Consider the following 14,155-nt stretch of genomic DNA (forward strand, 5'->3'; position numbering starts at 1 on the left):
TTTTACAGTATTATGGTGGACCACAGCTGCTCCAAAATACACAGCTACAATAATACTATGGAAATAATAAAAAACATGTGGGTTTTGCCTCTGTCTCATCTGATTTTCCAACATTATTTTTCTTGGACTTCATGACTTGGCTGATGCTTGCTCTGAAGTTGTTAGCTGCCTGTTGTCTTTTACTTGTCAGTGTGAATAGCTAATTTAGAACTCATTTTTGTGCAAATATAATCAAGAAGTTTTGGGGGGTTTTTATTATTTTGTCTTAGGGTAGGTTTTGCATTTGTTGGCACTGGATTTCACCTGCCACTTTAATGTTTGGTCATCCACATACAATGGTATAGTAACTGTTTTCTGTGACTTCAAGTTTTGACTACTGTGAATATCTTTGTATCCTCAAAAAATTTCTCTTTTCGTGCCCCTTGTGAAATTGCATATACATTGTGTTGAGTAGTGTGGATATTAAGTTGGATATGTGTAACTTTTGATACTCCCTTCATAGCGAAAACCAGCTTAAATTACCTTTGTTTAAACAAAACTATCCCTTGTTGTGTTGTGTTTTCAAAGGATATTCAGTTATGATGTATTAACTGGACTACCCTGTGTTTAGCTAATTGCTTCAAGGAACATAGAATCATTTTGGAAAAGTTACTTCCTTCCACCAAAGCAATGTTAATTCTTTTGTATTTCCCTATTTATGCAGACCCTACCAGTTCTGTTCTTTGCTGCAGCTTTTATCAATTTACTAGGCTTTGGCATTGGCTTTACTAGTCCTTAGATCTCTGGATAACTTCCCTTCTTTCCTTCCTTCATCTTTAAAGGCTTAGTTCGTGTTTTGCTACCTTCCATTCCTCTGCTACCGAGGCTGTGCCAAGTACTGTGTTGCATGCTGTAGTTAAAATTTCAGTTTAGTATCTGAGTTTTTGCAGACAGGTGTCATGGAGTCCTGGCAAATCACAAAGATGCTGTGCTTGGTCATTCTGACTATTCTGAGAATTGTAGCATCGAGATGAGTTATATTTATAGCAATGCACAGGAGAAATGCTGTATTTAAAGGAAAAGGAATAGTCTGCCATTTCAAGACTTAACAGAAGTTGTTACAAGAAAAACAAGGCATGGAGTCCATGTGAGGTGCAGGTGAATGTATTGATTCTTCTGTCAACAGAAGAGATGAGTATCTGAGGTCGACAGGGTCTTGATGACGAGCAGCATGGAGAAAGTGGGAAGGTTGTTTTCTGTTTCTCCTTGTACAGGAGTTAAGGGTTACTCAGAATAAAACAAGCAATTGGCAAGGTTATAACAAATGAAAGGAAGTGATTCTTCACCCGGTAACTGAGCTGTGCAAATAATTTCTGTGGGTTTTTCTAAAAGTCGAAATTGTGTAATTTACAGAACTGACTAGAGAAGTCTGAAAAATCCATTTAAGACCTTTAGGTGCAGACAGTTCCTGAGACAAATTGTTGGAAGAACATCTTGGTTAAGTGTTACTATGTAATATTTGCCTTTTATATCCTTCCTTATTGGCAACTCTGAGATGCAGGTTTTGGGGCTGGATAGGCTGTCATCGATTTTTCTTAAGTGCTAGTCCTGATGCCACAGATGGCATCCCTAGATGCTGCTTGGAGGAGTGTATGACCCTCTGCTAGAAATTCTTCTTGAGGAGCAGCAGTTACATTAGCAAAAGACCTCACACTGAAACAATCTTTGCCAGTCACTGAACTGTTATAACTTGTAAAAGGATGAGGTAGCATACCTGTTTCTTCAGAAGGTCCCAAGCTGTGCTGCCTGTGGACAGACACATTCCTGATCATAAAGGGCATCAGTTGCCACAGTCATGAACTCCTCAGCATTGGCTAGCTGCCTTCAGGTGATAGGAATAGGCTCTCTCTGTATGGTTACCATTGATCATATTGTGGCCAAGGCTTGCTCTGTTCATGTCTGCTGTGGAAACCCAGGACCTGCCTTCTGGATCAGGATACCAGACTGGGGCCCAGGCATCACTGCTGAGGCCGTATGTGTTGCCAGTGAGGGACTGGGTTTGGGACTCTCTTCTGTGGGGGCTGGAGCATGAGTGATTGTGTTTTGAGAGAGCATTGAAGTTAGGACATTGCAATGGGGAAGGTGGTGGCATGAGGCTGGAAGAACCTTGGACAATGGAGACGAGACCGTTTAGGAAGAATTAAGATAAACTGTTGGGCCTGACTGCTCATAGTATCACCTCTAGCTGCCCTTGTCAGCTTGGCTGCCCAAGCCTATCATATCAGCCAGTGAATCAGAACTATAAAATTCTTGCAATAGCTAGTTTCTTGAAGGATTTATCTTTATTTCTTTCAGATTGAATGCCCAGGCATTATGATGAATAAGCAGAATTGGTGTGGATTGAATTTTTGTTGTTGATTGTAACCTGCTAGAGGCTATCTCTTATTAATATTTGGGATGTGGAAATTTGTGTAGATATTCCCATACACCTTAAGTTTGTATTTCTTACAGAAATTTATTACGGCATGTGAGCATGATGCTAGACGACTGACTGGGGGTGGATTGTAGCTAAGTTGGGGAAAGGGGGGAGTGTTATTGGTTTTTTCCCCTGTTGGAAAATATTTGAACTACTGTGAAATGTCAATGCAATTCCCAGTACTTCAAGTGATTTTTTTTTTTTCTTTGACAGATAAGATGTTTCTTTCCATGCATTGGCTCAGGTGCTGGTCTTGTTTGATACTGAATTGGTTTAGCTCATGAAATTTGCAGCAAACTTTCTACTTCTTGCTAGATTAGTCTTCTGCAAGTTCATCTTCTAGAACTGGGTTGCTTGGGGGGGGAGTTTAATGACTCTCTGAGTGAAAAGAGTGTAAAGGAGTGTGGGAGATTTCCATCCTGAAAGCTTGCACTTATCTGTGGGCTTGCGAATCCCGAGCAGGAATGTTTTACCTAGACCTGTGTTGCACATCTTGCTCCGAAGTGGCCTACCTTGCCCTTCATAGAGATTACTTGTCTGCTGGCCTGGCAGCTGCTAGATGCCCTCAACTTACAGGCTGTTGTATTAAATTTGCTTCAGTTTTCTGTCTTCCTAGACCAAAGATGCTGGGTCCTCTGGCTGCCCCATGGCTGCCCAGGCAGATTCCCCAGCTCTGCCGCAGGAGGAGTGATTGGTCACCACAGCAGGCCGTAGTGAGGTTTGTCCCTGTTCCTGGATAAAGTCTTGTGCCTGCTTTGTCAAAATGAGTGTTAAAAATGGTGGGGGATGCTGGATCGTATTATTGCAGGTACCTGGGAGAGAGATCCAGACTCTTTTTTAACAGTATTTGCACTGGCTGAAATCAAAATGGTAAGCTCTGGATTAAAAAGGGTTTGCTTGGAAGGAGTTGTAGCTCAGGGATGTGCATGCAGTTTTGTGCTTTTCAATGGATTTTTGAAAGGGAAGTACTGAAATGAATTTACTCTAATTGAAACCTGAAATGTTGGTTTTGGACACTTCTTCATTTCTGCTAACTACTTGGGAATTATTTTTTTTCCAGTTGGTGGTTCTAAATTAAATGAAAGTTTCAACAGGCTACATGAAAATTCAGTAAGCCTTTATTTTTAATTTTTGGCATTTGCCACAGCATATTAAAGAAGCAATTGAGATTTCTGATTAAATCCCTTTTTACCAGAAGAGTGTAGCACTTCTTTTCTTTTTTCTTTCATTCTTGCATTTCTATGTTATCTTTTTCCCCTCTCCCACTTTTTTTCCACATCTAACCACGCTTAGTCAGATTCTGACTGTTGCCAGAATATCAGTTCCCCTTCAGTCTTTCTCCTCCAACTGCTAATACATATTAAATGCTCCAGTCATTTTCCTTCTTCTGTTAAAATGTCTATTTAAAAAAGTGTGTGTGCACAGAGCAAAACAAGACTCCCAAGCTGATGAGCAGTGGGGGAAATAGTGCGTTTGAGGTCAGTGGGACTGTGCTTCTGGCTCGTGCTCTGGCTGTAGTTTGTTCTCCATTGATGCTGAATCTGTGCATCATCTGATCACTTGGCTGCACACATTTGTTCCAGATGAAATGTGAGCATGTGATAGCATTTAAGTTGTGGCTAGAGCACGTGGTAGTGTAGTAAAACAGCCAGCAGGCTATTTTAAGAGGGCAGATGATAACCTCATGTAGTACAAAATCCTTTGCAGTAAGATGCCTCTTTTTGCCCGCCCCCAGCTCTTGGTCTCTGACATGCTCTGGGCTTACCAGTGTCCATGAACGCTCCTGTTCTGAAACAAGTCTGTCTCAGCAATCTTACCATGTGTCTGTGGTAATTGGATTTGATGGTAATGACTTAGACTGGTAATTATCTACTCTTTTTCCTGTTTTGCAAATGGAAGTTTGGATTGCAGGTAACACTACCTATTTTGGACCCAGAGAAACAGATTTTCCTAGTTTGGGGTTTTCTTGATTCCAAAATTTTCGTTGTATAAATTAAGCTTTTTGCTTCATTATATGGACCTCTTCCCCTTTCTCCATACAGCATGGCTTTTGAAACTAAGCTAATACTTCAGAAATTAGTTGAGAAATGTTGGCAGAACTTGCATCTAGACAGAAGGCATCTGAAATCAGTTATGGCAAGCCATCCTTCCTGTGTCTTTAGGTAAGAATATGGAGATGCTCACAGTTTAGCTGATGTGTCATTTTTTTGTTTTAGAAAATAAATCTAAAATTCAAGTATTCCAAAAGGAGACATCTCTCTTCCTAGCTGAAAGTTTCCTGAATGTATCAATTTTCTCTTCATTAGAAACTGGTTTAATCTGAGCCTTAAAATATTTAATGTGCCACTACTGACTTCAGCCGTTGGGAAAGAGCAGTTTGTAAAATCTTGCACAGAGATGATTTCCTTTGGAATGTTTATGTTCAGTAAGTGCTTTCAGACCCTGGCCAGGCCAATTAGGCAGCCTGTTTTGGTAGTCTTAACTGCTGTCATTGTCGCTGTCCTCTCATTTTGATTTCTGCTGTCAAGTTTTCATTTTCAGTGCTTGAGTACTTCTAGTTAGCATGAAATGTTAACTAAAGTGTTTGTGCGGAACCATGATTTCTGATTGTCCTTTCATAAAGGCTTTTCCAAAACTTGTTTCTTTTTAACTTATTGGGGAAAAAAAATTCAGGAATAAATTGTTGATGTAGCGGTAATGTATGTTTCTACTTCAAGATGGGAAACAGTTTGCAGATTCTGTTACAGTAACTCCTACTGTGATTTAAAAAAAATAAAAGAAAGTGCAGCCCCTGGAGTGACCCAGTCACTCCCATGACTCACAGTCGGTCTAACCGGGGTTGCAGTCTTGAGAAGGTGAGCCGTTGATAGTGTTACAGGCATCACATGAGTTCGGAAGACCAAAAATCTACCCTATCTTTTTTTTTTTTTTTTTTTGGTAATTGCAAGTTATTGACAAACTGATTCAAATAGTTGTCAGCATCTGTCTCATGGACAGACTTAAAAACTGATTTCACAGGCTTTCTCCTGCTACACTGACCTTTAATGAACTATTCATGAGAGAAGGCACTAACTTCACAAAATATAAGTGTCTACTCTCAGAATCAGCATCACAATCCCAGAGGATATGTTAACTTTGTTCTTGTGGGGGGTGAAGGGGCAGTGAGACTTAGAAGCTGCTTTCCTTCTCTGTAGCCTGTTTTATTTGGGAAAACCCTTCACCTTGCTCTTGTTGTTTTCCCCTAGGAAATGGCTATTTAACCATGTTCTTGTTCCTAAGATGCACTAGCAGTCTCTGTCTTCTGCAAAACATTAATTTTTTGCCATTTTTATCACTGAGTGCTTACTCTGTTTTATAGCAAAGCAGACTGTATTTGTTTCCAAGTGTATATTTTGCGGGGTTTTTTCTTGGTGCAGTGTGTCTTCTTACTTACACACAGTATTCCCTTTGCATTTTGGCCTGGATTTCCACAGCTGCGTTTCCTGATTTATTTTAGGAGAGTAGCTTACATAGTTCTTGTCTGTGTGTATCAGGAAGAGAATTGGGTTTTACTGGGCTCAATCTTTCTTGGGGTATGTTTCTGGCCAAGTTTGCCTGTTGACGGTGCCTCTCCTCATTGGCACTGGAAGGTGCTTATGCAGTTGCTGTGTTTCAGCCCAGAGAGTAGGTGTAACCTGTTGCATTGGCAAGCACTGAGACATTTCAACTTCAGCATCCTGAGAAAATTTTATCTTTGGTAATCTAATTCCAACAACTTTTATTTTTACCTGTAGTTCCAGAAGTGTGAGCTTCCTTAAGCCTTAGTACTCAGTCATGTATTAATCCTATATGCTACTGAATGTTTCTCTCTCTCAGTGGCTGCTGAGATTATCACTTCGTAGTCATCAATTTGAAAATGATATAGGATGAAGGTGGGATAGATGTAGCTTTTGTTTTGCTGTGCGGGTAGAAATTTGGAACAGGCTTATGTTTTCTTACTTAAGCAAGTGTAGGCAGTGCTAACCTTTCTATTTCTGTTTTTTAAATTACATCTTTGTTTGCTGCTACTAGGAGTTTGTGCTCAGAAATACCAGATTCTATAACTTTCTTACAAAGATTTCATTTGAGGATTCTAACTTGCTGTGTCGCATTCTAAAAACAGATTTGGAAAGCTTAAGAAATTGTGCAGTTCATCTTCAAAAAGAAACGTAGTATTTCTTTTGTGTTTCTTTTTTTTAATACTGTTTTTGCTGGGGTTGATGACAAGTTGTAAATGTTTTGGTGATGTTTAGATGTTTACTTTGAAGCAGTGGTTTAGGTAAAATGTTGTTTAGTATTTGAAATTAATACTCTGTAGTGTCCTTAGTGCTTTGATGTGACTTTTGGACAAAAATTCTTGGAGCTGGAAATCTTTAGGACTCTAAACCAAGTTTTTTAACCTTTGTCCTCTTTGGATTTGTGTCATAAATGTTTATCTGGATGCACACACGCACAGATGTGCAACAACCATTACAAATGTCCATATACATTTTTTATGACTGGTTGTGCTTGCTTTTGTGGATGTTACATCTTAACATGTAGGAATTAAATGTTGTTGCAGGAATTAAAGCTTTCTAGGTTGTGTTCTGGTTTTAGTACGGTTAGGTTTTTACTTTTGAGGAACAGGCTTATATAAGCAGCAAAATCTATTCCAGACCTCCTCTTAAGTTTTATTCATTCTTTACCACTGACTTTTCTCTTGTGAACTGTTACAGAATCGCGCAGAAATCTTACACTGCAGGTCTGTTCTCCCAGTTATTTTTCAAATTGTTCCTTTTGTCTTACTCTTAATTTTTGAAACAGAACCTAATTTTTTTCTTTTAGCTCTCCTTTGTGCTGTACATTACTACATTTGGGCAACAACATGCTTCATAGAGATTTCCAGAACATTCGTAATCATCTCTTCTCCCCCCTCCCCTTCTTTTCCTTTCTCAGTTGTCATAGTTCCCTGCTTTTCTTATCTCTCCTTTTACTGCCGCAGCTTTCAGATGATAATGCAGAGCTCCAGCAACAGCTGCTGCTTAATAGCTGGAGGAGACTCAGCACCACTTAGAGCTGACCTAATGTGAGAATAAGTGAAGAAATCTATGATTACACGTAGGCTTACCTACAGCATCTTTTTTCCTGCTTGGACATATTAGGTGTCATCACAGGAGGGTGAACCTCTGTGGCTTCACCTTGCCAGCTGCCGCAGGGGTTGTGCCACACTGGGGGCGGTGGCACAACAAAGCAAGATGTTGGGATTCTTAGTGTTTTTCAAGAAGATGATCTGTTTCTAACCACGAATTGCTTTTTTTTCCCTACTGCTTCTTTATTTGCGCTCCCGTGGCCAAAAATACTGCAGCGTGTGCACTAGGAACAGGTGGAGTGACACGTTGTCCATGTCATGCTGTGCTTTACCAAGCCATCCCGCTCATTTCCTTTCATTTCCTCCGGGTGAGTGAGCCAGTGTTCTCCTAATCTTTTGCGCTTGGGGCCCAAGGCCTCGAAACTGAGCTGGAAAGTGTCCTGCTGGTTTAGTACACTCAGCCTGGGGGTTACAGCTTATTTTGGGGCTGGCTGGTGAGCTTAACAGCAGCAGCAGCCCTATCTGTGCTGCACAGATGCCTGAGCTCTGAAGTCCGCTCCTCAGCTGCTGCAGTTTGTGATGCAGTACTGTAAAGAGAGCTGTCATCTATTTTTGTCAGATGCTTAAAGTGTTAATACCCACGGAGAATACTGTACTGGGTATATTCAAGGCAGTAGTCAAGGAAGGAAATACATATTAGGAAAAACCTTTCTAATTTGCTCTTAATCAGTATGTTAACTTTTCTTACTATGACGGTTAGATACAGTCTCACTGATACTTTAATGATTTAAGGATACAAGCAAGTTAAGATTGGTAGACATATTAAAGAAGAAGTGTGTGTCTGGAAGCTTGACTGAATTACCCTCGATTGTTCCCCCCCCCCCATCTCCAGTTGTAGACCTTGTCTTATCAGGTGAAGTACCTTATTTTAAAAATACTTCCTCCATAACTGGCTTCTGACTTTAAGGTCTAGAAGGGGAAAATAAAATAGTATAAAGGTTACCTGAGGCCTTAAAACTGAGTGATTTGAAGAAAAGAATCCTGCTGCAGGCTTACTGTATGCTGTAGTCTGCTCTCAGCCGGTATATTTTCAACTTTTTCTCATTTCCTTTTTCTTTCATGAATTTCTCAGTTAATATTTTTACCTTTCAGTAGATATTGGTTATTGCAGGGATATGAGAGATGAGCATTGTTAGTTTAGTTTTATTTCCTTATTCGTATTAGATCATAAACACTGTTTGAACAAAGTCTCCATCTACTGAGAGTTAGTGATTTAGATGACTTTAAAGTTACCTGAATGTATTATCCTGGCCATTTTGAATGTGAAGGAGTTTAAGCAGATCCATGCATTAGTCTTGTTTAAAATGGGAGGGTGGATTTGGTGTTTGAACAGCCAGTCTGTGGATTAAATGAATCTTAAAGGCATTTTGTTTGGTGTTTAGGAGTTGTCAATGATGGAAAAATGAATATGGCTGTCATGAAGTGAATTTAAACACTGGCTTATTCATAGTCATTAATATAATTGCAAATGTGGAATGACCATCCAATGTATACCTTGCTATAGGGGTTTTTCTGTTTTTGATACTTGACCATGTTATGTAACGTGTCATGAATGATCTGGAAAAGGTCATAAAATTGTTATCCATTGAGTTTGTAGGCAGTTGAAATCCTAGGGGCAAAAATGCATACATAATTATAGGAAGCCAGGCCTGTGTATTTGGAATTAGTATGGAGTGTGGAAAAGAAAACCAGAATCTGTGGGTCAGGGCAGGCAATTGGCAGGTTTTGGCAGTCAGTGTGCTGTGACCAAAAGGGGCAGAGTACTCTTGAATGTATGCATAGTGTTATAGGTCACCTAATACCTCTTGCTGTTAGACTGTTTGATCCGGTCTGGTAGAATACAGTATCCGTCTGGGACATTGTTGTCGTTTGACCCCATCTGGCAGCCACTCGCTTACTCTTCCCTGGTGGGATGGGGGAGAGAATCAGAAGAGTAAAAGTGAGAAAGCACGTGGGTTGAAATAAAGGTAGTTTAATGGGTACAGCAAAACCCGTGCACACCAGCGAAGCAGAACAAGGAATTAATCCATCACTTCCATGAGCAGGCAGAGGTCCAGCCATCTTCAGGAAGGCTGGGCTGCATCACTCCTGGTGGTGACTTGGAAAGACAAACACCATCACCCCCTTTCTCCTTCCTTCGTCTTAATGCTTATAGAAGGCATATCTGTGTGTGGTCCTTTCTATGGTATTTAAAAACGAAGTTAGTTAACTAGTTTGGTCAAAAGACTTGGCTCGGCTGGGTCCTCATCTGATGTGATTTCTGACAGTTTTATTCTTGTATTCTGCCTAATGTTTTATCTGACTGTCTTGGTCAAAGATAAAGATTGCATCAATAAGAGAGTGAACTTCATCACAGGTAGAGTCTCTGCAGAGTTATAAATGTTGTTTGCCTGGAAAGTAAGGGCATATGGGAAATATTTTTTCCAATAAAGTCTTGTTCAGTGTCTATATATGCCTGTTGCATAATGTTTAAAAGACAAATCTCAATATTTCTAAGGTAATATCTTTCTAAGTGTTTGTATTTTTAGATTTAAAGAGCTGTAAGCATGTGCAAGTTTGAATTCATGTGCGTGTGACATGATTAGAAAAGTGGGTTATGTTAGTATTATAGAAGATGATTCAGCATACAGACCTTATTATTTGGTAATATATTGCAGTATAAAAATAACTTTGCCTGATATTTGAATCTCAAAATTCAGCTTTGATTTTTGCAATTGCAGAATTGGGAGTGCTGTGTGGAGGGGATGTTTGTCATCTGGTGTCTCTGAATAGGGAAATTATTCTTTTTCATATCAAGATAAAATTTGACAGTCAATTCTACAGCTCACTTGTCCATAAATATTGGACTAAAGATCACAGGCCACATACAAGTCAGACTTCTCTTGAAAACTTGGAGTAAACTGTTTTCTGTGGCAATCCCATGGGAGCTCCTTGATGCTCTTACTTGTATTGGAGTTTTCAAATATATTGTGAAATGAGCAAACCTTCTCTATTTCATTTGTTTTTTTTTTTTTTTTTTTTTTTTTTTTTTTTTTTTTTGTTTTGTGGTTTTTTTTGGATGTAAGATTTTTACAATCAAGAAGTTGCGTTCATAATAAATTAGCTTAAAAATATTAGAGTACCTGTTTTTTCCTCACTTTTTGTCTCTCTAGGTTAGTTTATTCTTAAACATTAGGAGAAAATCTCTCAGGAGGGTGTCATGGCTCCCTCCCCCTTTATCATTTGCTGCTGCTGAACATACTGGCCATGAGCTGCTGAGTGTGGCTTCCTGTCAGAATTGGTTCATGTAAAATCACAAGGAAGCAAATGCTTCTTGTATCCTCCCATTGTGTTGTTTCCTGTGAAGTAGCAGACTGGATGCATGTCCTGGATACAGGCTTTTTTATGGCACTATACATGTTGGGATGGTCCAATCAAATTGTTTTTGGTATCCCCTATAGTCTCAGTATAGCAGGAAATGAGGCTTCCTCGCATCCTGTTGTTCTCAAGTTAGCCTGATACTGGAGAGCTCTTGGCTGTGTCAGAATCCAGAATGAAGGTGAGCTTAAAATGGTTTTAGGGTTGGGTTGTTTTTTAAGTTTTTGTAAGTTTAAGCTGTATTTTGTAACCTTTTCCTTAAACATTCCTTTCCTTAATCATTCTTTCTCTCCCTTGTAGTCCCTTTCTGATTCCATTCTGGTGTCTGCATGAGCACCTGTCTCATGTATTTCCTTGTTTAGTATCAAGGCCAGTCTTTCATGATTCTGTTCACACTTCAAGTTTCCTTATGTAAAAACTACCACTATGAGCAATGAAAATTTCACACTCCTGAGACTTTTTTGTTCCATAACAGCTTAATTTGTTCCCCTAATTTGCACAGTGGTTAGGCTGATCTCCAGTCTGGTTTTGCATTTATAAATTATGCTATTAATAAAACCTATCATGTCTTTATTGGTTTTGTGAAGTCAGATTATTTCTTATTTCCTTAATGCCTTTTTTGTGTATTGAGTCTTTTAATACTACCTTGTGTTTCAGAAGAAAACTTACCAAATTCATACCTAGGCAATTCTCTGGTCCCTCTCTTTTCTCCTTACAGCTTCAACTAACTAAGAGTAGTCACTTAAATTACCTGTAGCCCAGTGAAACCTGTTGAAATAATTATTTGACTTATTTTATGTGAGTGATAACTGCTTGGAGTAAACTAGTGTGCACCTCTGCTTAATTCTATGTCTGTTCTGTGGCATTGTTCTTTTGAACTGTGCACACACTACTCGAGCTTAAGAGATGTCGGTACCTGTACAGCCCAGGTAGAACTGCTGTGCCTGGGAGCAGAGATGATCCTCAGTCTGAGCGGGGGAAAACTGTGCACAGTAACTTGTTCGAGTACCTCAAATACCGTGGATGCACTGGGAGGAGTTTTTGCTTACTAAAAATACTGTCATTAAATGTTTCCTAAATCTCTTCTACCTTTCTTGGGATATTACATAACCAGTCACAACTGGTCTGGCAGCCACTTCTGTGATTATTTAGGTAGATTCTGTTAAAATTTTCCCTTCTCTTGGGTTCAACTAGCCTTCCTTTGTTTTTCTTCCTCTTCTCTTGGAAATAGGGGTTTTTCCTCTCCTGTCTTGGAAGGCTGCTTTCTGAGGTATGGACTTTCTGATAGTGCCTGGGCAATGGGTTTGTTATCAGGAAAATGAACGTGTTTTTGTTGACTTTTTAGATAAAAAGCTCTATGCTGCGGGAAAGTAAATCTCTTTCTGTTTCTTAAATCAGTTGGAAGAACTGTAGTAGCTGTCTTTTATTGTCAGCTTTCTAGTCTTGCACAAAGAAGTACTGTGACTCCTTCCAACTCTTGGAGAATCTATTGTAAGAGCTATTTTCATGAGACTTTGGATGAGTGTTTCCATTACCTCAGGCAAATATTATGGGTCTCTTTTTTTCTTTTTTTAATCTTCTCTTCCCCCCCCAAAATTCAGATGTTTAATGTCATCACTCAGTGCTTGAAAGTTACTAGAGCGTTTTCTACAAGGTAGTTTGAGGTTTGGATTTCTTTCCCACAGTTAAAAAATTAAAAATAAAATAAAGCTCATCTTTCATCCCTCTGCTTCCCAAACCTCATTCTCCATCTAACCTATCCAGAAACTGCATTTGTCTTAAAACTCATTAGTGTTCAGGAATGCCATTTTCCTCTTTCTTGTAGAGTAAAGAGATAGCATGTACATTGTAGTACTTCTTAAAGTATTTGTAGTAATTCTAAAATGACTTTGTGAATAATCAGGTACAACATCTGTGCACTGCTTCAGAAGAAGAAGAGTATGCCAAGAGTAGTGGTACCCAGTAACTTTTTTGGCCAAAATGTCTGAGGAAAGCTTCTATCTTCTGATAATTGTGTCTTTTTCAACTTTGTTGGAGCTTAAATGAATGTTGATATTTTTACTTCATATACTCTTAACTTTTTTTCAAGTTCAGCTGTTGCTATATTATCCTTCTATTTAAAAATAACTTGGTTTGGTTTTTTTTTTTGTTTTGTTTTTTGTTTGGTTGGTTTTGTTTGTTTGGTTTGGTTTTTTTTTCTTTATGGGAAAAAATCCCTCCACAGTTTTGCTGGTCCATAACAGTCACTAAAAGACTGATACCTTGATCGTGAAATAGCTTCTGCATTCATGGTTTGCATGATAGTATAGAAATGCTTAGTTTAAAGGCTTATTTCTGTGACTTATTACCTTTTTCTTGTTTGTTTTTAGACTTTTGATGCAAATGACCTGTATCAGGGACAGAATTTCAGCAAAGTTCTCAGCTCTCTTGTGGCTTTAAATAAGGTGACTGCAGGTAAGTAGACTGCTCTGTCTTGATGTTGACTTACAATTAATTTCAATTTGCATCAGTGTATATTTATACCTGTTGCTGTATCCATGATGTAATGAGCATGTCCAGCATTTTAAAAGAGTTTTTGTTGGAGTTTATGTTTTTAACACTTTGGCAGTGATATCTTTGGGTTCCCCAGTGGTGTCTTCTGCAGAAGGAAGCTTTGTGGTAGAGCTGAGACTAAGCCTTTAAGCTGGCAAGCAATCTTAGAAAAAGGGGCCTGGTTTTTTGGTTGTTTTTTCTATTTTTTCACCCCAGTTTGAAATACTAAAAATAACTTCTGCTCTATTCTGTCATTCTCATGTTTGGACAGTTTTATCAGAATGTTTTGCCCTCCTCACTCTCTATTCCCCAGCACTACCCTTTCTTGCCAGTAACAGAAGAATAGCTAATGTCTTTGATCCCTTAAGCCACATGTTTCACTGAGGTAGCAACTAGAAATCATGAAACATTTGCTTCAAGCTCTTTGGTGGGAGGGGAGAGAGCTGTAGAAATAACACACAGGTGAGAGGTGTCCATCCATCCTTGTAGGGTGAGGCTGTGCTAAATGATGCCAACTGGACCCAAGGACAATCAAGAAATGTTAACGTTGGTGACCCTTTTGGCTTCTTGCTGCTCCACCGTCAGCAGCAAGTTTCAGTAGTGCTCATCAGGTCAGAATCAGGTGAGAGAGATTTAAAAATGAACCATACTTGTCAGTTTTTATG

The 14,155-nt window shown here is 39.1% G+C and overlaps 1 protein-coding gene across 1 annotated transcript in view; it reads left to right on the plus strand.

The window, feature by feature from the left end:
- ARHGEF7 (Rho guanine nucleotide exchange factor 7) overlaps positions 1–14,155 on the plus strand; it is a 125,656-nt gene that overhangs the window by 34,311 nt on the left and 77,190 nt on the right. Inside the window, 1 exon segment of the mRNA XM_032680272.1 lies at positions 13,328–13,412. Within this exon segment, the coding sequence (XP_032536163.1) occupies positions 13,328–13,412 (85 nt within the window).

This window comes from Chiroxiphia lanceolata, chromosome 2 (genome assembly GCF_009829145.1).
Source record: "Chiroxiphia lanceolata isolate bChiLan1 chromosome 2, bChiLan1.pri, whole genome shotgun sequence".
Classification (NCBI taxonomy): Eukaryota; Metazoa; Chordata; class Aves; order Passeriformes; family Pipridae; genus Chiroxiphia; species Chiroxiphia lanceolata.